Here is a 23,638-nt window from a genome sequence, read left to right on the forward strand (position 1 = left end):
CCGTTCAGTGGATGATGGAATTGAATCAATAAGAGATTGTGAATTGCGAAATTTTCTTTGTGTATTGATTGTTTGATAATTATATGTCTTTATACAACTACAATGTCTGCTGTGCAATTAATTATCTAGGGACTGAAAATTGAATACAAAAATCCATGTAACAGACTTCTAACTAATTCTACAGCTCATCTCTTCTAGAAGCTATATTAAAATATCTACACATATCCTAATTCTCTAGTTGGGCCGGCTAACCATATAGCCAAAAAGCCCAGAAACTTCACACGCCCAATGTGTCATCTGTTAAGCCCAAATAGCTTTTGGTCCACATATCTTGTTCCGACAAAATCAAGCCTGTAGCCGACAACCTCATTTGTTTTTCAACTTCATTCTGTTTCTCTTCTTTGCTAAGAACCCATCGTGTAAATCGCTGCCCTCCATTGTTTGTTTCTTTTTCTGTTCTTGAGCATCCATGAAGGGTTTTTCTTCTTCAACATCCCCCCTCAAGTTGGAGGGTAAGGATGAAACCCCTAGCTTGTCCATGATTTCGCGATGAGAAGCCCCAGCAAAGGGTTTAGTGAACAGATCGGCTAGTTGATAATGAGATGGGACAAAAGATAAAGAGATTAAACCGGAGAGGAATTGCTGACATACAAAATGGCAGTCTAGATCGACATTTTTTGTGCGTTCGTAAAATTGGGTTACGAGGGATGTGAATCGCCGCCTGGCTGTCGGAGTGTACAAGAATAAGAAGAGGTGGAGGTGCAGACAAGTCTTCAAGTAAATGCACAAGCCAGGTAATTTTAGCTGTCACCCTACGCATTGATCTGTATTCTGCTTCTGCAGAAGATAAATAAATTGAAACTTGCTTTTTCGACTTCCATGAAATAGGAGCTCCTCCCAGAGTGATAAAATACCCACAAACAGATCTTCTTGTATCTTTGCATGACGCCCAATCGGCATCGCAAAAAGCCAAAAGGTCCATAGATGGTGTTGATGATAAGAGAATACCTTGACCAGGGTCAGATTGAAGGTATCTAGAGACATGAAGTGCTGCTGAGAAATGCAGGACACTTGGTTTTTGCATATATTGACTGAGACAAAGAACAACATAGGAGAGATGTGGCCTGGTATGTGTCAAGTAATTGAGTTTTCCAACTAGATGCCGATAAATAATAGGATTGGAGAACATAGGTCCATCATCTGCTTGTAGTTTAGTGTAAGGATCAAGCGGTGAAGAAACAGTACTACCAGAACAATCAAATTCCTTTAATAAGTCCTGTGTGAATTTTCTCTTAGTTACTATGAATGCTTGTTGTTCCCTTATGATTTCCAGCCCCAAAAAATAATGGATATCACCCAAATGTTTCACTTTGAATTCCGTGTTGAGAAACAATGTGATATCTTTAAGTTTTTTACTTTCACTATTTGTTAGCAAGATATCATCCACATAGACAGCTATAATAGAAACCAGATCACCGGTTGATTTGAAAAATAGAGAATAGTTATTTAGAGAACTAGAATATCCTTTAAAACTCAAAGCACCAGCAAGCCTTGCATACCATTGTCTGGAGGATTGCTTTAAATCATAAAGAGATTTTTTCAACAAACAAACATGATTAAGTTTATGAGGAACAAGACCTGCTGGAAATTTCATGAAAATTTCTTCTTGCAATTCACTATGCAAGAACGTATTGTTGACATCTAATTGAGATACCTTTTATCCCTTCTTGATTGCAACAATGAGTAAACACCTAATAATGGTCATTTTGACCACTGGTGGGAATGTCTCAGTGTAGTCAATCCCTTCTTTCTATATGTCCCCCTTACCACCAATCTAGCTTTCAATCTCTAATAGAACCATCAGAATTATGTTTTACCTTGTATACCCACTTGCAAGATAATGCTTTCTTTGCTGAGGGCAATTCAACCACACCCCAAGTTTGATTAAGTTGAAGTGCCACAATTTCTGCTTCCATAGCTTTAATCCAACTTGGATGGTTAGAGGCTTCACTAAAACTGCTAGGTTCATAAATGTTTGGTAAGGATTGAAGAATATGTTGACTAGGAAAAGTTAGGGCACAAAAGAGAAGTGAGTAGGTTGATTTGGGTGAACAAAACATGAATTAATAACATATGTGAGGAAAATACTATTACATATAAAATCTTTTAAGTATGATGCGTCCTGTCTCACCCTGGTAGAAGTTCTAGTAGGTAAGGGATCAGGAATGGGGCTAGGAATAGGACTTGGAGGAGATTGAGGGTCAGAAGAAGTATCATTTGTGTTGGTAGGACTTGGAGGAGATTGAGGGTTATAAGATGTATCATTTGTATTGATAGTACTAGGAATGAACTCATCAGATACAGGAGTTCATTCTGGGAGATGATCAAATTACCAAGTGTAGGAGAGGGGAATAAATTATCAAAGGTATGTGATTATGAAACTTTAGCAAAAAGAAAATGTTCCTCATGGAAAATGATGTCCCTTGAAATAAAAACTTTCTTACTTTCCATATCCATCACTTTATATCCTTTTTGAGTTTTTGATTATCTAAGGAAATACAAGCTTTGGCTCTTGGTTGGAACTTATCACTAGGATGTTATAGGGTAGAAACATAGCACAAACAACCAAATGATCTAAGGGTATCACAACAAGGTGTGGTACCAAATAGAACTTCATAGGGTGTCTTGCCTTTAAGTACTCTAGAGGGTAGTCTGTTAATTAAATGAGTAGCAGTTAAGATGCATTCCCCCCAATAGGCAATAGGTAATTTGAATTGAAAAGAAGACCCCTGACTACCTCCAAAAGATGTTTATGCTTTCTCTCAACAACACCATTTTGTTGAGGGGTAACAACACTAGATCTCTCATGAGTGATTCCTATGGAACTTAGAAATGTTGCTTCCTAAGAGCCTCTCCCAATTTCTAGAGCATTTTCAGATTTGATCCTTCTGACTTTTGTGTCAAACTGCCTGTCAACCATAGATAAAAAATCCTTTGAAACTAGAAAATCACTACCTTTAGTCTTTAAAAGAAAAGTTCAAGTACCCCTACTGAAATCATTCACAATGGTTAAGAAATAATAGTATCCATTATACGTGGACATTTTGAAAGGCCCCCAAGTGTCAATGTGAATTAAGTAAAAAATCTTGTCAGTTTTCATAGTACTGATGGGAAAAGGCTTTCTACTTTTCCTAGCTCGTGGACAAACATCACAAGTGCAATCAAAATTAGAAGGGAAAAGAATGAAACCAAAAACTTTCATTATTGAGAAAGGCAAATGCCCTAGTCTGACATGCCCTAGGTTTACATTAGGAATTGCATTGACTGGAATTGGAACTGAATTACATTCAGAACTAGAAGCAAAAACTGAACTAGAAACATCATTGGACTGACTTTCTTTTGGAATTGAAACTACTTGACTAGAAGTAACTTTGGAATTTCTTCCTTGTCGAATTGAAAATGCATTGTCTTGGCTCTAATTTAGTAGGCTTGAGAAGATAGAGAACATCCCCACTTCACCAAAAACTTGTGCCTTCCTCATTGAAGGGTCCTGTAAGACACATCCAATAGGAGTAAATAAGACATGACATTGAAGTTGGATGCACAACTTATGAACAGACAACAAATTGTATTTGAAATTTGGAATATGAAGAATATTTTGTAGAGTAAGAGTGGGTAAAGCAGCAATACTTCCTGCATGAGTCACAATAATCAAGAATTAGGTAGGCTAAAACTAATATGCATAGGAAGGGGATTTATAGACAAGAAAGATGCAAAGGTAAAACACATATGCTCTGAAGCCCCTGAATCAATGATCCAGGTGCTAGAATTATAGACTGCAAAACAAGTGCCTGAGTATCTTAGAATTATTCAGCAAGAGCATGTGCATTAAGGGCTGAACCTGAAGTTCCAATTGTGTTAGTTGCATTTCTTTTATCACCTGTTGCACAATATCATAACATTGGTTATTGCTTAGCTGTTGTTTGAAATTGTTTTGATGTGGTTCCTCATGAGTCTTATACATGCCTTCATTATCCTCCCCTGATATCACTGCATTTCCTTTTGCTGAGTTTGGATAGTCCTTTGTATTTGTGAATTCAAAATCTTCAGGAAAACCTATGATTCTACAACAATCATCCTCTATGTGACATGTCTTTCCACAATTAGTACAACTCACATTAGGATTATACTTTGTTTTTTTTGGTTTGAATTTTTGAACTGCTTTTGCAAACTTTTGAATAGGATTGCCAAATTTCTGTTGAGCATTGCTTTCTTTGTTAATTTGATTTCCAGATCTGTAGTTTGTTCTTGCTGCCGTGAATGAAGCAGAGTCAGGTGGTATGAATTCATTTGCATAAGCCTCCCTCTGATGTTCATCCTGCAAAAGTAATGAATAAGTTTGATCCATGGATGGCAAAGGGTTCATCATCAAGATGGTTCCCCTTGCCTGTAGATCATTGAGTACCATTAGGAATTGAATTAGTCTTTGACCCTCCATAAACTTCACCAGTTTAGCCGTTCCTTCACAAACACAAGCACAAGATCAACATGTGGATAAATTGAGTGAATCCAACTCATCCCATAGCCTCTTAAGTCTGGTGAAATAACCTGCAATATCAGTGTTACCCTGCACTAATCCTGATAACTTTTTTTTGCAAGTGATACAATTTGGCACCATCTATCTTGCCAAACCTCTACTCTAAGCTATCCCAAAGTTTTTTGGTTGTCTTAGAGTAGATTACACTGTCTTTGATGTCCAGTGACAGTGCATTCAACAACAATGCTGTGACCATATCATTCACACAACTCCACTGCTCATAATTTTTATCAGCTAGATTTGGAGCCTTACAATTTCCATTGATGAAGCCATGCTTCTTTTTAGCAGAGAGAGCTATTAAAATTGATCTCCTCCAACCTAGGAATCCTCTTTCATCACATGTGGAATTTATCAAATTCATCCCTGGTGAATCTGGGGAGTTGAGATGGTAGGGGTGATTGATGCCAAAAGTAGTGACAACATTTTCAGTGCTTGTTGTGGGAGTAGAATTAGGCATTTTTGTTTATGTGATTTGATGATGATAGAGATGTAAAAGGAAATGATTTTGATCTGAAAAAATTCGTAGAAAGTCTGGATCGAGCTATTGCTCTGATACCATGATGGAATTGAATCAATAAGAGATTGTGAACTGAGAAATTTTCTTTGTGTATTGATTGTGTGATAATTACATGTCTTTATACAACTACAATGTTCTGTTGTGCAATTATCTAGGGACTGAAAATTAAATACAAAATATCCATGTAACAAACTTTTAACTAATTCGACAGCTCATCTCTTCTAGAAGCTATATTAAAATATCTACACATATCCTAATTCTCTAGTTGGGTCAGCTGACCATATGGCCAAAAGCCCAGAAACTTCACAGGCCCAATGTGTCATTTGTGTCTTTTGGTCCACATATCTTGTTCCGACAAAACCAAGCTTGTAGTCGACAACCTCATTTATTCTTCAATTTCATTTTTTTTTCTCTTCTTTGCCAAGAACTCATCGTGTAAATCGCTGCCCTCCATTGTTTGTTTCTTCTTCTGTTCTTGAGCATAATGGAGAGCTTTTCTTCTTCAATACGCAGGACTCGAATTCGAAACCTCTGGTTAAGAGAGGAGCAGCCCCATCGCTGCACCACATCCTTTGGTGGTCACTGTAAAATTATTTGTTGATTCAAATGAAAGTTAATCTATGATGCACAGTTGAAGGTACAACGTTGTCAGTCATGTTGGTCGTCGATTTTCTTAACAAGAAATTGTAGGAGGTAGAATGTCTCCACCTAAAATTCACAACGTACACCAGTTATTTGATCAAAGATGACATCAATTTCTTTTTCTTTTCACCATCCGAATTCAGAATTCATTAGCTCAACTAATTTGAATTCGTGTCACACAAAATTCCTTAAAAGGAAATTACTTCATTTTCAAAGCTCTAAATTCGAGATCTCTAATTACTAGATAAAGAATTTTCCTTTATCGCACCATACTCTTTGTCGATGAAAAAGCAATCTCACATAGATATTATATTTCTACCTCCCATAAAAAACTCACTTTAAAGCTTCACAATACTGTCCACCCAACTCCTGGGGGTCGACCCACAACAAAAGAAAAAATAAAAGAAACAATAAGTTAAAAAGTTTTGAAAAGGGGAAAAAGGTACTCCCCACCTCCTCTTGACCCTCTATATATAGACATCCTCCAAGTCCAAATGCATAAGAAACTAAAACCATTACTTTCTCATTTATAACATCAATCTTTTTCTCACTTAATCTCACATTATAAGTAGGCAAGTTCTTGGTGATTTTAATCATCAGTTAATGTTTTGATTAGAACAAACTTTAGAATTATGGATAATGCTGATTTTGATCAATATTCTCATAATTATCAAAAGGTAGAAATTCCACCACCAAAGGCACTATTGAAGACACTCAAGTCTAATGTGAAAGAAACATTATTTCCTGATGACCCCTTTAGGAAATTCAAGAACCAGCCACTTTCCAAGAAAATTTCTTTGGGTTTGCAGTATTTTGTGCCAATACTAGATTGGGCTCCTCGTTATAACTTTCTGTTTCTTAAAGCTGATGTTATTGCTGGAATCACAATTGCTAGTCTAGCTGTTCCTCAAGGAATAAGCTATGCTGGCTTGGCTAACTTGCCTCCAGTTATTGGACTTTGTAAGTTGCTAGTATTTAATATTTTAATTTACTCGATATCTTGCTTCTAAGTATATACAAGGTTAGCCTCACTACAAAAAAAAAATATATTTGGCAACAAATTTTTTTTTGTTGCCATAGATTGATTATTGTTGCAAAAAATATTTTTGGCAACGAAAAAAATATTTTATTGCATGAACTTTTCACAACGGCTGTTATTGCAACAACTTTTTTTGTTTGTTTGTTGCCAAAAGTACTTTTTGCAACAATAATCAATACTATGACAACAAAATTAAATTCTTTGGCAAAAAAAAAAAAAATCATTTGCCAACTATAAAACTAAGGTGTTGCTAAATATAAATTTTTTTGTTGCGATTTCTATACTTTCTTGTAATGCCTCCTTTAAAGTATAATTTAACTTCTGTATACTAATAGTGTAAAAGAAATTTTATGCAATCAGGTTAGTGAAAAGTTAGGCAGACAATCTACTGTACAATACTGGTTATGACGGATAGTGTCAGTGTATATAAGGAGTTAAATGCTTAAAATATGTGTAGCAAAAATAACTTTACTACGTGTCTTGATGTCTAAGTTACAAAATGATATGATACATCGAGTCCATATAGCACGTCGTACACCGCACAATTACTAATTACTAAGACGTTTGGTTAACTTTTATCGTCCTTGATTTGGATATAAATTGGATTATTTTGCAGATTCAAGCTTTGTGCCACCAATGATATATGCCATGTTGGGAAGTTCGAAGCATTTGGCAATAGGGAATGTGGCGGTTCCATCACTTCTCATTTCTGCAATGCTTGGGAAAGTAGTTAATCCTCACGAAAATCCCAAGCTTTATCTACAGTTGGTATTCACTGCTACTTTCTTTGCTGGAGTTTTCCAAGCTTCATTAGGCTTGTTAAGGTCAGTGTAAATATATACTTGTATTTCTCTCTCTCTATATATTTTAACTTGCTATAACTGATAACTTGTCTTAACTATGTTTTTAAGTTATTAATCCTACATATAATTTTATGGACATACAATTACCTGTATTTAGTTTTTAAGTAGGGAAGGATATACGTTTACAATTTTTTTTGTAAATATAGATGTTTATGCTACATTTGCATTCGTCTTCACACATGAATAATGTTTATGGCATACTTTGTATTGATAGACTTAAAATCATGGATCCGACTCTACTTGTAATTCTTCATGATTATACATATATATATGAACTAAATACTTAAAACACTAAAGTTTTGAAATGGATTTCACAATAATTCACATACAAAATTATAATCATGCATGATTTAATTAACTAAAGTAATTGTCTCTTGTTTTTTGATGATGATGATGATAGGCTGGGGTTTATAGTGGACTTTCTGTCGCACGCAACAATATTAGGGTTCATGGGTGGAGCAGCCACTGTTGTGTGCTTACAGCAACTCAAAGGAATACTTGGGCTCGTTCATTTCACCCCCCAAACTGACATTGTCAGTGTTATGTGCTCTATCTTTAGCCAAATGCATCAGGTAATTAGTTCCTTTAAACTTTGCTTTTTAAAATATTACTACTCTCGTCGTCCAATTTTATGTGACACACTCTGACTGAAATGGGCTAAAATGAAAAAGTTTATCATATAAATTGAGACATATGAGTATGTGTTCTTTTTTATTCTTATAAGTTTCTAAAATGTTTTTTTTTTCTGCAGTGGAGATGGGAAAGTGGAGTCCTAGGTTGCTGTTTCCTCTTCTTCCTCTTGCTAACCAGATATTTTGTAAGTAAATTAATTTAAAATTCATACTGGCTTTCCGTCTCAGTTAGACTATTAAAATAGTTTAATTATTGAAGTATGTTACTAAGTATTGCGTTACATGTCTTTAAATCTACTTTCAGATTTATGCTAAAATCATGACACTATTCGTTAGGCATGTGATACGTACATTTATTTACGTAGTTTATATTTTTCCAAGTAAAGCTTCACCAGTATTAAGAATAACTCAGAGACTTATTGTCTTAATTGAGATATTTAATTCTAATGGTTCCTAGCGTTTTTCTTTTGTAATATTTTCATTTCGAGTTCACTATATATTAATTACTAATATGAACTTGTCTACCATTGCCAGAGCAAAAAGAAGCCAGCTTTCTTTTGGATGAGTTGTATGGCGCCTCTAACATCAGTGATTTTGGGAAGTGTTCTTGTTTATTTCACCCATGCTGAAAAAAATGGCGTTCAAGTGGTAATAATTCTCCACATTCGAAATTAATTAAATTTAAATTTTTGTACTATTTCAGTACTGTTAAAATTTATATTTATCTCTAATACATGTGCACATAATTATAAGTAGTGACGTTCACATGCATATTGTTCCCTTAGGATGATTAAAATTGTCTTGCTGATGTTTTTTGTATTATAAGGCAGTACATATAATTAGTCAGTGAATATTTTTCTTGGATTTTTGTTTCCCAGATTGGGCACTTGGAAAAGGGGATAAATCCACCATCGTATTCTGAAGTGGCATTTAGCTCACGGTATCTTACATCTGCCATTAAGACTGGAATCGTCACCGGTGTCATCGCCTTGGCTGTAAGTACATGGAGTACAATTTTAATAATTCTTTTTTTTTTAAAAAAATCACATTATTTAACATACATATTTCTATTACACTAATTCAGGTTCAGTTGTAGATCCAACATTTAGGGTTTGAATTTAGGATAGGACAACAACTCCATTCGTGTTAGATCATTTACACATATAAGTGATTTCTTAATATACAAATGTAGAGTTTAGGTCAAAGTTACCGAGTTATGTCGAATATGTAACTTATGGTGTAGATCTGCCTCGTTTTAATTCTATCTAAGACTTTTGATTTGCATTGAATACTCATGACCTCATTCTTCTATCGTTTGGAAGATATTTGGGGCAAAAAAACAGAAAGCAGAAAAAGAAAATAGACGGCAAAGGTTCTAAATTGAGTCATGCATAAAGAAACGAACATAATGACATAGTAGTCGAAAAAAACATTATAATGAGTTATGAGCATTAGTCCAAAGTCCAAACATGTACTCACCTTTGTCATTTTATAGTACACACGGCTTTGGTGACTCGTTGACTTTACAAGTCTACAACTACCCGCTTTTAGTTTCCAGGAACCAGAATTTCATTTTAAAAAAAAAATAGTTTAACTTATATACAATGGGTTATTCGGGATAAGGTAGGGGTGGCCTCGGTGGAAGACAAGATGCGAGAAGCGAGATTGAGATGGTTTGGGCACATGAAGAGGAGAGACACAGATGCCCCAGTGCGGAGTGTGAGAGGTTGGCCATGGATGGTTTCAGACGAGGTAGGGGTAGGCCGAAGAAGTATTGGGGAGAGGTAATTAGACACGACATGGCACAACTACAGCTTACCGAGGACATGACCTTAGATAGGAGGGTTTGGAGGACCCAAATTAGGGTAGAAGGCTAGTAGATAGTCTCGTTATCCGTTCTTATTAGTAGTCGCATTATTGCAATATAATTTCTTGTGCTCCGATTTCTGTTATTATCTGTTATTTCCTGTGCTTTGATTATCCTGTGTTATCTGCTCCGATTTCTGCTATTATCTGTTATTTCCTGTGCTTTGATTATCCTGTGTTATCTGTGTCGCTTGCATTATTTCATTTCCATATCGCTTTGAATCTCTTATCCGAATCTCTTAACCTTATCTGACTTCTTTTTATGCTTTTATTGAGCCGAGGGTCTTTCGGAAACAGCCGTCCTACCTTGGTAGGAGTAAGGTCTGCGTACACTCTACCCTCCTCAGACCCCACGATGTGGGATTTCACTGGGTTGTTGTTGTTGTTGTTGTTGTTGTTGTTATATACAATGGGTGTAACACTATATGATCAAAAAGATATTTGTAGCCCTCCATAAAAAGTTGGATTTGTCAGTGGCAAAACGAGAAATTTATATAAAGGAATTTAAAAAAAAAAATGAATGTCATAGATGAGAGTAGCAATATTTGACCCACTTTATCACTTCACTAGAGTTGTTCCTCATATCAAGGGAATTAACCAGCAGCTTACATATAGGAGTAACAAATAATGTGTATTGTTGCCCAATTTAATTTCAATTAAGGAGATTCAATAAAATCTTCTTCTTTCCACTTAGCTCATTATTGAGATTTGCAATCTTAAAAATAAAGCAGATAAAGACTACTAGACTAGTAAAGTTGCACACTTATAACTCCTATCTTTCCGAGAGGTACCTGAAAAGCAATAATACATGAAGTATTAATATTACCAGCAACATTCTGTTCATACCAAATCACATTATTTGCTTATTTATTTTACTATTTTTGACTAGTGAGATTAAATATTACAGGAAGGAATAGCAGTAGGAAGGAGTTTCGCCATACTGGAGAACTATGACGTTGATGGAAACAAAGAAATGATTGCCTTTGGGCTAATGAACATTGCTGGTTCTTGCACCTCTTGCTACTTAACCACGGGTACACTCTTTCACCAAAACTAACGTATAAATTGCACGGTTTTCCCTTCAAATGGGTTGGTCTTTGATTTTTGTCCTTCAAAATCGAACTTATGCCTTACGGGACATAAGTTCTTTAAGGGCATGGGGCATAACTTATGGAATATTATGATGCAAAAATATAAACTTATGTCTCACGAAAAAAGTTGTTTGCCTTGAGGGACTAACATTAAAGACCAGCACAAAATAGGGACGAAAGTGCATATGATCCAAAACTAACCTCTCTTGGCCCATTCCTACCAATTCAAAAAACAACAAGCCCAATTCAGTTCTATCTGGCCCATAATAAATTTTCCCCGGATCATTTGCACGATTGTCCTTCAAAGGCAATTGTCTTTAATTTTTGTCTCTCAAATTGGTGGTATTTAATTTTTGTCCTTCACCTAATCCCCAAGGTCCTGAGTTCAAACCCCGCCTCAATTAAAAAAAAAAAAACGCAAGGCAGAGTTTCATAGTAAAATTAGGCCTATTCGGGTAAAAGTTAGGCCTTAAGGCAAAGTTTTACAAAATTTCAACTGAATTAAAAAAAAAAAATTGTCTTAATGCAAACCTCCACCTTAAGGTTGAGTTTTGCCTTCAGGTATAAGCAGAGTTTGCCTCAAAGCCTCAAAGTCTACCTGATCAGGTAGAGTTTGAGGCAAAACTCTGTCTGGCGAATCCAAACTCTACCTTGCGATTTTTTTTAATTTTTGACTAAGCAGGGGTTCGAACCCGAAACCAAGGTGTTTTAGCGAAGGACAAAAATTAAAGACAAGTGCCTTTGAAGGGCATTCCGCAGAAAAAAATGACTTTCCCTATTTCCCTCATCAAATAGGATGGGGATCTAAACATTTTTCTCCGGTCGACTAAAAAATAAAAAAATCACCCACCTAATCGAAACAGTTTGTAATTGCCGTTGGCGTATATTCAGTGTATAACACATACTATACAGTTATTATATATTGAAGATATGTTGGATACTAGCTCGTGATTAAAGATGAGTGCTTTTAGTAGGATCGAGTGCTCACTCCTATTAAGTAGTGCAGGGTGAAGTTGTAACCATTAGACTGCAACTTCAATCATGATCAGCATTTCTTGAATATAGCGTACTGCTTGCTTAATCTTTCTCCTCTTTTTTTTCAGGATCATTTTCCCGAACAGCGGTGAATTTTAATGCAGGATGTAAGACAGCAGTGTCCAATATGGTAATGGCAACAGCAGTGATGATAACATTGTTGTTGCTAACACCATTGTTCTATTACACACCCCTTGTTGTTCTTTCCTCCATTATAATTTCAGCCATGCTAGGCATAATTGACTACAATGCTGCTGTCCACCTTTGGAAAGTTGACAAATACGATTTCCTCGTATGCATTAGTTCCTATATTGGAGTCGTCTTTGGTAGTGTTGAAGTTGGCCTAATAGTCGCGGTAAGCAGCTTAACATGTTTTAACAGATTACTTACCATTTACTTGAAATTTTGAATCAGTTTTTTACATAGAGTTGTCTGCAATTACCTTTTGACTCACCTAATTATGGTGCAGAGAACTTGCACTCTTTCCGAAAAATGTGTCAATCTAATGTGTCCACTAATGCTAACTATGTTTTTTTTATGTGTGATTTAGGTGGCAATGTCTTTACTTAGGATACTTCTCTTTGTAGCAAGGCCAAAGACATTTGTTTTAGGTAAAATACCTAATTCAATGACCTATAGAAGTACTGAACAATATTCAGCAGCAAGCAGTGTTCCTGGAGTTCTCATCATTCACATTGATGCCCCCATCTATTTTGCAAATGCAAGTTATTTGAGGGAAAGGTAACTAAAACACTCACATTTTCAATTCAATTTAGTGATTAACTTCAGCACGATAAAGATGAAATAGCACCCACAGCCACTTTCTGGTCCAGTTTTTCTGAAAAATAGCCACGGAGTTTCAAACTTCGAGATATGTTTGTAGCTCCGTGACAGTGACTATTTTTCAATTACAAAGGCTGAAAAAATTGTTATTTGTGAATTTATACCATACTAACGTGCTAATTATGCTAAACTATGGACTTGAATGTGTTTTAGAATATCAAGATGGATAGATGAAGAAGAAGAGAAGCAAAGAATATCAACAGAGATTGAGCTGCAATATGTCATATTGGATATGAGTGGTAAGCGTTAATAATTCAAGATAAAGAAATTTGTCATTAAATGCTAGTTTAATTTGTTTCTCTTGTTAATGTTAACGTGCTGATATTAATCCGCCAAATGCAGCTGTTGGAAACATTGATACAAGTGGAATTAGTATGCTTGAGGAAGTGAAGAGAATTGCCGATAGACGATACCTTAAGGTACATTTCTTTCCTACATATAGTTGCGGATAAGAAAAAAAAAATCAAGAAATTAACAGAGTATTACTTCTTTTAATAAATTATAGTTGTCTCTACGAGGTAAATTTAGTGGCTAATAAATCACAACTCGAATTTCAGTCATGAGTTTGAATCAAGTGACATCTTATCAACTGTTGCCTGATTGATAGTTAATTCTTTTTTGCCGTATCTATGATATAAATTTAGTACTAATTATGGTTTACTAATCAAACGTGTTTAATAATATAGGTTTTATTGGCAAATCCTGGAGGGGAGGTGATGAAGAAGCTGGACAAGTCAAATTTCATTGACACAATTGGCAAAGAATGGATCTATTTAACAGTTGGTGAAGCTGTAAATGCATGCAATTATATTCTTCACACTTGCAAGTTCCAATCCAAGAGAATTGATTCTTCAGAAACTCCAGATGATAATGTATAATGATCCCATTAAAATAATCAAAGTGTATTAGTATTAATTAATTAATTAATTTCTCTTTACTGTTTCACCAAGTGAAACATCTTAGAGCTTGTTTATTTACCCTAATGCAATTTTGTAAAATTCATATATCTGTGCTAAGTTATTGGAAGTTGCTTTAATATTCCAGTGCTCTACTATTGTACTTCTCTTGTCCAAGAAATATTGCAACACTTCATCTGTTTCAAAAAGAATGAAAGATTCTAAGTACAAATGTACAATGATCAAATGCTCTAATTTCTATTTCAATTGGGATGTCGATCATTTAACTTTTTCTAATATAAAAGTCTACATATGCAAATACTATATAAAGTATTATAGGCTACGATTTTTAGAAGTATTTTACAATTTATAAGACTATAAACAAACCATTTAATAATTTGCCTCTTTAAATAGTAACTGTGTCACATAGAATGAGACAGTAGCAGGATTAATTAACCCTTCAAATTGACACATAATGTTTTTTAAAAAAAATGTTTTAACAAATTTATTAGTCCAAAAATGCATATAACAACAACAACAACAACCACCCAGTGAAATCCCACAACGTGGGGTCTGGGGAGGATAGAGTGTAGGCAGACCTTACTCCTACCAAGGTAGGACGGCTGTTTCCGAAAGACCCTCGGCTCAATAGAAAAATAAAAAAGCATAAAAAGAGGTCAGATCAGGCTAAGAGATTCAAAGCGATATGGAAATGAACTAGCGCAAGCGACACAGATAACATAGGATAATCAAAGCACAGGAAATAACAGATAATAGCAGAAATCAGAGCACAAGAAATTATACTGCGATAATGCGACTACTAATAAGACAGGATAACGAGACTATCTACTAACCTTCTACCCTAATCTGGGTCCTCCAAACCCTCCTATCTAAGGGCATGTCCTCGGTAAGTTGTAACTGCGCCATGTCGTGTCTAATTACCTCTCCCCAATACTTCTTCGGCCTACCCCTACCTCGTCTGAAACCATCCATGCCCAACCTCTCACACGTCCGCACTGGGGCATCTGTGTCTCTCCTCTTCACATGCCTAAACCATCTCAATCTCGCTTCTCGCATCTTATCTTCCACCGGGGCCACTCCCACCTTGTCCCGAATATCCTCATTCCTAATCCTGTCACTCCTGGTGTGGCCACACATCCATCTCAACATTCTCATCTCGACAACTTTCATCTTTTGAACGTGAGAGATCTTAACTGGCCAACACTCCGCCTCATACAACATAGTCGGTCTAACCACCACTTTGTAGAACTTGCCCTTAAGTTGTGGTGGCACTTTCTTGTCACATAGCACTCCGGAAGCAAGCCTCCATTTCATCCACCCTACCCTAATACGATGTGTGACATCATCGTCAATCTCCCCGCTGCCTTGCATAATAGACCCAAGATACTTGAAACTACTTTTCTTCTGGATGGCCTGGGTACCAACCCTCACTTCCAAGCTAGCCTCCTAAGGTGCTTCACTAAACTTACACTCTAAGTACTCTGTCTTAGTCCTACTCAGCTTAAACCCTTTAGACTCCAGAGTATGTCTCCAGCCCTCCAGCTTAGCGTTAACTCCGCTACGAGTCTCGTCAATCAGGACTATGTCATCCGCGAAAAGCATAAACCATGGCACCTCACCTTGAATTTGCCGCGTCAATCCATCCATCACCAAGGCAAATAAAAACGGACTAAGAGCTGATCCTTGATGCAACCCCATCACAACTGGAAAGTGCTCTGAGTCTCCTCCTACTGTCCTTACCCTGGTTTTGGCTCCCTCATACGTGTCATTGATCACCCTAATGTACGCCACAGATACACCTTTAGCCTTCAAGCATCTCCATAGGATCTCTCTTGGAATTTTGTTGTAAGCCTTTTCTAGGTTGATGAATACCATGTGTAAGTCCCTCTTCCTCTCCCTATACTGCTCCACCAATCTCCTCACAAGATGGATAGCTTCTGTAGTTGAGCGTCCCGACATGAATCCGAACTGGTTCTCTGAAACAGACACGCCTCTCCTCACCCTCATCTCCACCACCCTTTCCCATACTTTCATAGTATGGCTTAGCAGCTTGATACCTTTATAGTTGTTGCAACTCTGGATATCTCCCTTGTTCTTGTATAGAGGGATCATTTCACTCGACCTCCATTCTTCGGGCATCATTGTCGTCTTAAAGATGACAGGTCCAAAAATGCATAGTTTCTAAAAAGCATTTCCACCACAAAATGCTACTATGTAAAATGAGAAGTTGTATGGTCTCACGTTATGCAGAGACACTAGATCAAAAAGAACAGTCCAGTGCATTAAGTATCCTGCATTCACATAGGGTCCGGGGAAGGACCGTACCTCAAGGGGTGTGATCTAGGCAACCTACCCTAACACAAGCATCAGTGATTGATTTCATGGCTCGAACCCATGACCTACAGGTCTCAACTTTAACATTGTCCCAAGGCACAAGGAGGCGCTAGAGTAAACTAAAGAGTTTTGTCATGTTAAAGATTCCTACCACGAGGAAAAGGAAAATGTACAATATGCCAAGATGTGAGATATACGAAAATACATACAAAAAAGAGGAAGTTAAGAAGTGGCAGGATAACAGTGGTGAACATTGTGAAAAACTGATGTAATGTACTTTCAGAGAGACAGAAACCAAGTTCAGGTAACAATGGCATCAGGCAAATTTACAACTGTCCCATTTCGAAAACGATTGAAGAAATGACTTATAAGTTTTAAGAGCATCAATCAAAACTCACTGCCAGCATCAAACAGCCAACAACATAGTGGAAGTGAAATGGAAATACACGAACCACTAGGAAGCTCTAATCTACTATAAGAAAACTTCAAAAGATTCTGATATCTTGACGGCTCAGATAACCCTCGCTAATATAAGAGAACTCCGGGGCATGACAGCTTGCCCATATTGCGCCAATCAATGAAACTTTAGACCCTAGTGCCAAGTCCTTGCTTTTACTCAAGAGATAATAGGCCCATTTTCTCCCCGACTTGATCCTCCAAAGAGCTGACCCAAGATACGGAACTGCAATTATCTTAACTATACTTGCTTGAATACACGAGGAAGAATTTCATGTGCACTAATATCCAAAGGCACTGGATCCCTGAAAGTTGAAGATGGAGGTCAGTACTGAAGAACGAACCAATGCCTCAAATTGAATTTGCATACTTGTGAATCATTCCTTGGAAAATTAAACATGTGTACTAAATTATATCATTGGTTAATTTGTTCATTGAAAGAAGTTGGCGTCACTCAGACATATTTTCCAAAGTTTCTCTTAATCCTAGGATACTACATTTAGCAAGTCCCTATTGACAGAGTCAAGTATGAAAACCAGTACAGGACCCTTTTACCATATAAAGGACAAAAAGTAGAAGCTTCTTACACAGAAGAATTGCAGCAAAAGATTTAATATCTTCAAAAGCATGAACTTCTCAACTCATTCATGAAATTAAAATCCTCAGCCACCACACCTTACACTCACAGTATCATTTGTGGCGAAAGAAATATGGAAAAGTTCAGAAAGATGGTTCCCCGAGTTAAAAAGAAATGTTCACTCGCTTCACAGGCGAAAGGAAATGCAGAAATGCACATTCAGTTTGAATTACTCGTTTGTTTTGTAAAATCTCTCATGCGTCAAGAGCTTAGCCTACACTTGATATACATGACAATATGACTCATTAAGCTATTATCCTTTTTAGCATTTGATAAGTTGGTATGCTTAAGACACGTATTGAAGTCACAAATTCGTATATGCTTAATAGCACTCGTAATGCATTTTATTAAAATAGAATAAGCACATGTGCATGCATGCCTGTGGCAGTGACATATATTTTTTTCTGGTTTTCTGTGTGCGTGTTTTGGCTAAGATAAAGGGAACAGACCTGCATAAGGTTTTGCCTTTCTCAGTTGAGCAAGGGATAAACCACAACCTCCGCATTGAAGGAGATTCAAATTGGACAAAAATTCCATCATTTTGTCCATGCTTCCATTTCCTCGATCCTACACCTTTCCAGACCTGTCAGATCACATAAATAAGGCCAAACAATCAGGAAAGAATATATCAATCGCAATTACGGCACAAAAAGAAAATAATATATAAATGCAATGTTGTCTTTGGTCCACACCAGACACTAACTTGCTAGTAAACCATCATCGGTCAAGATCACCTTAAACCAACTCTCCCGAAGATACAAGCCAAGTTCATTTTGATTTCAAATTCCTTTGGTGTGTGTTTTTCTGAACCAGACATAAGATGCTAATAGAACAGACACAAATTAAATGCAAACCTACAAAGGTCAGGGTGTTTACTTCCGATTAAGTTGTAGAATGGAAGTATAGAACCAAAATCCAGTATTCACAGAGCAAACGAAAAGCAGTTGACAAAATTACAGTCACTAACAGACAATTATTTTTCATTAGACAAGACTTCTCACAAACTATGATGCCTCTTGCAGACACACAGAAAGATCAACTATTGGTTAAATTCAAGATCAAGCTAATAATCTCTTGTTTAATAACGGTGGTGTCCAGACCAACTTGTACACAACTAATAAGCTAATACCTCTTTACACCTTCCAAGTGAGTGTATAAGCAGTTTATAACTCGAATTTTATTGCAAATCGAAGAAAGTGAGAAGAAAGAACACAAACACCAGTCTTTTTACTTTATCCTTTCTTTATTTTTATTTTTCTTGTGTGTGTGTGTGTGTTGGGGGGGGGGGGGGGGGGGGGGTTAAAAGTAAGCTACCTCTTCCAAAAGAGTATCTAATAATTGAATTTACCTGTGGATAAGATATGATACTTTTTGGTGTCACTAGACACGCAGCTTGAGCAAAAGAATCTTCAGCATACTGTCGAAGAAATGCAAAACAATTGTTGTGCGTATGGGGTGACTCAAAAGCCTAGCACATGAATAAAAGTACACAATTAGATAGTATACACTATATCCAACTGCACTTGAAAATGTAACCTACAACTCACAAATTCAATTCAGGCATATGGGAGAGGGGCTGAAATTGTTAGAAAAACATGCATGAGGAGAATTTTTAACACCTTATCTATATTAACAGCGGGAGCATACTTCTCAGTGTCTGTCTTCTCCTTGTTCAGAAGGAAATAAACTCTTGGATCCACTTTTGATGTTTCATACCATGACTTAACAACATTCTCTACTGTTTCAACAAGGTAAGAGAAAATCTCTTTTGAGCCGTCTTCAGCTCCATATTTTTCAGACTGCAAAAGGAGAAACAAGCTTAGTACATCTCATGCGGAAACTTGCTAGAAAGGACATTTCCCAGAAGTTTGGTTTAAGGCTATATCGGACTGCTGGTGATGCAATAAGTATCTTCCTGTAACTATTACCATTTCAAAAAATAATATTAAGTATCTTCCCGTATGAGTAGAATAGGTTATATTTCACAGTTTGCATGAATCAAAAGTACTATCTGACCAAAACCATATTTAAAGAGTGAACCAGCAATCATAGAAAAAGGGGGAAAAAAAATTAAAGCTCCACGTACAACACATACATTAACATTCCGACACAGATATGTCGCTAGATATATATGCAGAAGACACTGACCAGTTCAGATTTAAATGTATCAAAATGTTTTGCCATGTCAACATTGGATCTCATGTTCTCCAGTTCTTCAGTTCGCTTCTTATCTTTAGCCAACTGTGTAATTGTCTTTATCTTCTTGGATACTTCCGAACTTTGTGGATTGTATTTTGATGCTATCTGGAAAGCAGCTAAGGCCTACATCATGATAAGAAATATCAAAACTGGAACATGAGAAAGTTCTCCAATAAATAAAAGGAAATATTCTATACATACATCATCATAGCGTTCCATAGCCTCTAGTATGCATCCTTTCCTGAAATAACCCTACAAGTGCAATCAAGTCATTTTATAAGGAGAGAAACTTTGCTGAGATAACAAGAAGTTCAAACATTTTCCGGAAGCACACCTTTTCCCACTCTGGTTTCAGACTGATCGTCATTTCGGCATCAGCAAGCGCTTTGCTAAGTTTAACCAGATGCAAAAATGCTGCAGCACGATTGCTGTACATAGTTGAAAGAGAAAAGCATACAAGGAACAAGAGTCAGTTTCACAAACTCGATATAATGATTGGATTGGAAAGCAAATTCCGAACCACAGCAAATATTCAAAAAAAAAGATGCATAGAAAGCAAGTAATCCATCAACGAAAAAGTGATAGATGCATTATGATTTTCACTTAACGGCTATTACAAAGCCTCCCCTTGGTAGCACTTAATTAAATGTCACCAGAGCCATAAATGGTGAGAAGAGAAAAGATTATGCTCGTATAACAATTTATTAGTAAGGCAAGAATACCTAGTGGGAAGAAGGAGAAGTAACTGAAACATAATAACCTAGCAGAAATCTAAGAGTTTTTGGTGAGTAATCTAGCATCCCTAATTAGGATTTAGCTTTTATATCGAATTATAGTGCGACAATATGATGATTGAAGGTGCCAAAAAAAGAAAAGGTAAGTCTAAAAGAAGGACAAGAAACTAAAAAGCAATAACCCTAGCTGAAATTTAAGAGTTGCTGGTGACTAATCTAGCATTCTCTGTATAGACTTCTACCTTAAATAGGATTTAGTGTTATATTCCATTATAGCTCCTTTTGTGACAACATGATGATTGATGCTTTAAAAAAAAAAAAAAAAAAACGATAAACCTAAAATCACCTGGGTAGAGGCTCCTCAATAGACCAAACTATTTGTAGGAGGCAATGAGAACTTAGCCAAGTACATAAAAAAATATAACGGAAGGATCAAAATAGGTGATATATACTAGTTGAAAGTAAGGTTTAGTTGCTTTACACTTACATTAGATATTATGTTTGCCAAGATTCCTTTTAGGCTGGTTAGACTTGTATGTCATTGTAGGAATAAGTGCTTGACTTAGAGTACCTCTACCTTTTCAATATGTGTTTAGAGAACCATAAATTGTCTTACAAGACAAATAATTTACTATTGGAATGAAATGGACCAAAATAGGATGGAAAAATCACAGAGCATTCAAAAGGCCAACCGCAACTATTAAGACTGAGGCATAGTTGATTGATTGATTGATAGACATTCTATTGGAGTTCCTCATCCAAATTATTTTCTTCCTTCCATTTTTTTTTTCAGGGGAGGGAGGGTTAATTTTTCTCCTGATAGTAGTTATATAAGGATTTGGTCCATACTTATCAGAAATTAGTTTCAACCACTTTCTCTCTCTCGCTACGTATACATAGTCCAATCCTATAAAGGATTGTTCATGGAACTACTATCGAGATTCTTTGGACCACATTTCCAGATTTCCTAGTATCATCCCTATGTTCATTGATATACCATCACTTGCTCTGTTACACTCAATGGACGTGGTAGTAGTAGATCCAGCCATATAAAAGCTATTGGACATCAATGCTGTTGGAGTGCGCCTCTTCCCGAGGGTGATTAAAGTGCAACGAAATGCCTTAAAGTTGAAGATGGTTCGTGATTATAGAAGTGTATGTTGCGCATTCCCCAGTGACAATGTATTAAATGTAATACAGATGGTGCATCAAGAGGCAATCCGGGTAAGAGTGGTGTTGTTGTGGTGTAATACTACTCTTTATGTTATCAGTGTTAGAGGAGTTAGATGTCCCTCCTGTTGAACACTCAAACATCAAGTAGTTAGGACCTTAGTCGCTTTACTTTCTGATTCTCTACAAGCAACTAGCAACTGATGAAGACTCCTAAAATAGCAGTGAAGACAGCATTAATGAAAAGTATACAACAAACTTTAATACTAATCAAAATAATAAATGGAGCATATACACAATACAGTTGTACTAATGCCCCGATCAGAGGTCCCAGAATCTTGTCCATCAGAAATGACATACAATCAATTAATATATTTTGTTTCTGAAACAAAATATACAATCAATAACAATTTATATCCCTTCACGGACGAAGCAATGCACTTCTTAGAAGGGTGCACTCAAATAATGACGCAAAGTGATCCAACAAGAAGCAATCCGTTCTTTAAATCTCAATTCTGCAGAAATGGATTTATAACTGCATTATTGAATATTGGAAACTAATTACTTATTTTAATTACAATTTGATTATTACAGTAGTAAATGCATATATAGTTAATATTTTTTATCTTCCGTAAATTGTCCGGTTCATTTCAAGAAGTTTGCGCTTTTACTTCTCCCTTTGCGCTTCAAACCAACGGATCTTGTCGCATTTTTGCTTTAAAAAGACACTAGGGAGAGTGAAGACAGATAGCTAACGATAATTCCATTCATTTCTTTACACGTAAAACGTCCTTTTCTGTCAGATGCACCATTCCTTTGATAATAACTCTGCTTTACACCACTAAGTTTCATTTAATTTTGAAATAACGACATAACCAGTAGGTAGTCTCCTAACTTACTGGAGTTAATTAGCTGCACTATGAACTAACTTAGAAACACAGTCAATCAAGAAAGACATATGACATTAGTAGATAAAGAACAAATAGAATTAGAAAAGAGCAAAAAATGAGTAGCCAACCACAGAATCCACAAGCAAGATGACAACTCTGACCCATAAATGTAAAAACCAACAGCAACAGGATAGTATCACAATAGATATGAAGCCCCACAGAATAAGTAGCGAGATGAAAAACTTTACACTAAACTCACAAATGTATGGTAGCATCACACTAGAAGTAAAGCACCACAAATTTAAGCAGCCAACAGAAAACACACAAGCACAATGACAGCTTCTCTAAAAAAATGTACAAACCCCACAAGCAAAATGACAACTTTATACATAAATGCACAAAACCCACAAGCAAGATTACAACTTTTATACATAACTGAACAGAACCCATAAGCAAGATTACAACTTTTATACATAGCTGAACAAAACCCACAAGCAAAATAACAACTTTTCTACAAACTGCACACATCCACAAGTAAAATTACAACTTTTATACATACCTATACAAAACCCACAAGCAAGATTACAACTTTTATACATAACTTTACAAAACCCACAAGAAAGACTACAACATTAACACACAAAAAAAAACACGTGGATAATGATATAAACCTGTAAAGAGTGGCATTTGATGGGTCTTTCTTGATGGCTTGTGTATACAAAGCTGCAGCTTTGAGATAATTCCCAGCTTTAAAGAATTCATTTCCCTGATCTTTCAGTGTTTTCTCTGCTTTAACCTCTGATTCCCCCATTTTCTCTTATATCAGTAATTTGATTCTTGGTTATTATGGAAGTTTTTGGGGTTTACTAGGGTTTTCTGAGATCTTCGGTTGTTCTGTTTCTAATCCGACATGTCTGTTCTAAACTTTGCTCCCTTCATGTTGTCACAATAACAATTTGGCCCCTCATTCAAGAATTGCCTCATTTTTTGAGTAAAATAAATTTTTACAAATGGAGTAGTATATTTTTTAACCTTGTAAAAGAAAAAAATAAAAAGAAAGAATGAAGCCAAAGCTGTTGTTATTTTTATTATTCTGTTTGTCTCATTTTATGTCATACTAATTGGTCAGATAACGTACATTATAACATAACCTAAATGATTTTAAAAAAAATTATA

At 36.1% G+C, this 23,638-nt stretch overlaps 2 protein-coding genes across 3 annotated transcripts; one reads left to right on the top strand and one right to left on the bottom strand.

Annotated features, from left to right (window-relative positions):
- The first annotated feature begins 364 nt into the window (after positions 1–364).
- LOC132611130 (sulfate transporter 3.1-like) lies at positions 365–14,210 on the top strand. 2 transcript variants are annotated; one of them, XM_060325534.1, is made up of 13 exons: positions 365–794; positions 889–1,127; positions 7,412–7,619; positions 8,059–8,230; positions 8,410–8,475; positions 8,825–8,938; positions 9,169–9,285; positions 11,064–11,190; positions 12,351–12,637; positions 12,833–13,023; positions 13,279–13,364; positions 13,468–13,544; positions 13,812–14,210. In XM_060325534.1, the coding sequence occupies exons 2-13, from the start codon at positions 1,061–1,063 to the stop codon at positions 14,001–14,003; spliced, it is 1,704 nt and encodes a 567-aa protein (XP_060181517.1). In that variant the 5' UTR covers positions 365–794; positions 889–1,060; the 3' UTR covers positions 14,004–14,210. The 2 variants fall into 2 exon arrangements, with proteins under 2 accessions (XP_060181517.1, XP_060181518.1); XM_060325535.1 differs by lacking the exon at positions 889–1,127.
- Positions 14,211–16,629: 2,419 nt separating this feature from the next.
- On the bottom strand, positions 16,630–23,403 carry LOC132610314 (uncharacterized). The gene is made up of 8 exons (XM_060324622.1): positions 23,134–23,403; positions 20,003–20,096; positions 19,870–19,920; positions 19,618–19,791; positions 19,089–19,268; positions 18,818–18,937; positions 17,919–18,052; positions 16,630–17,137 (listed from the first exon to the last, which is right to left on the bottom strand). Exons 1-8 carry the CDS (start codon positions 23,271–23,273, stop codon positions 17,074–17,076), a joined length of 957 nt encoding a protein of 318 aa, XP_060180605.1. The 5' UTR covers positions 23,274–23,403; the 3' UTR covers positions 16,630–17,073.
- Positions 23,404–23,638: the final 235 nt, after the last annotated feature.

This window comes from Lycium barbarum, chromosome 9 (genome assembly GCF_019175385.1).
Source record: "Lycium barbarum isolate Lr01 chromosome 9, ASM1917538v2, whole genome shotgun sequence".
Taxonomy (NCBI): domain Eukaryota; kingdom Viridiplantae; phylum Streptophyta; class Magnoliopsida; order Solanales; family Solanaceae; genus Lycium; species Lycium barbarum.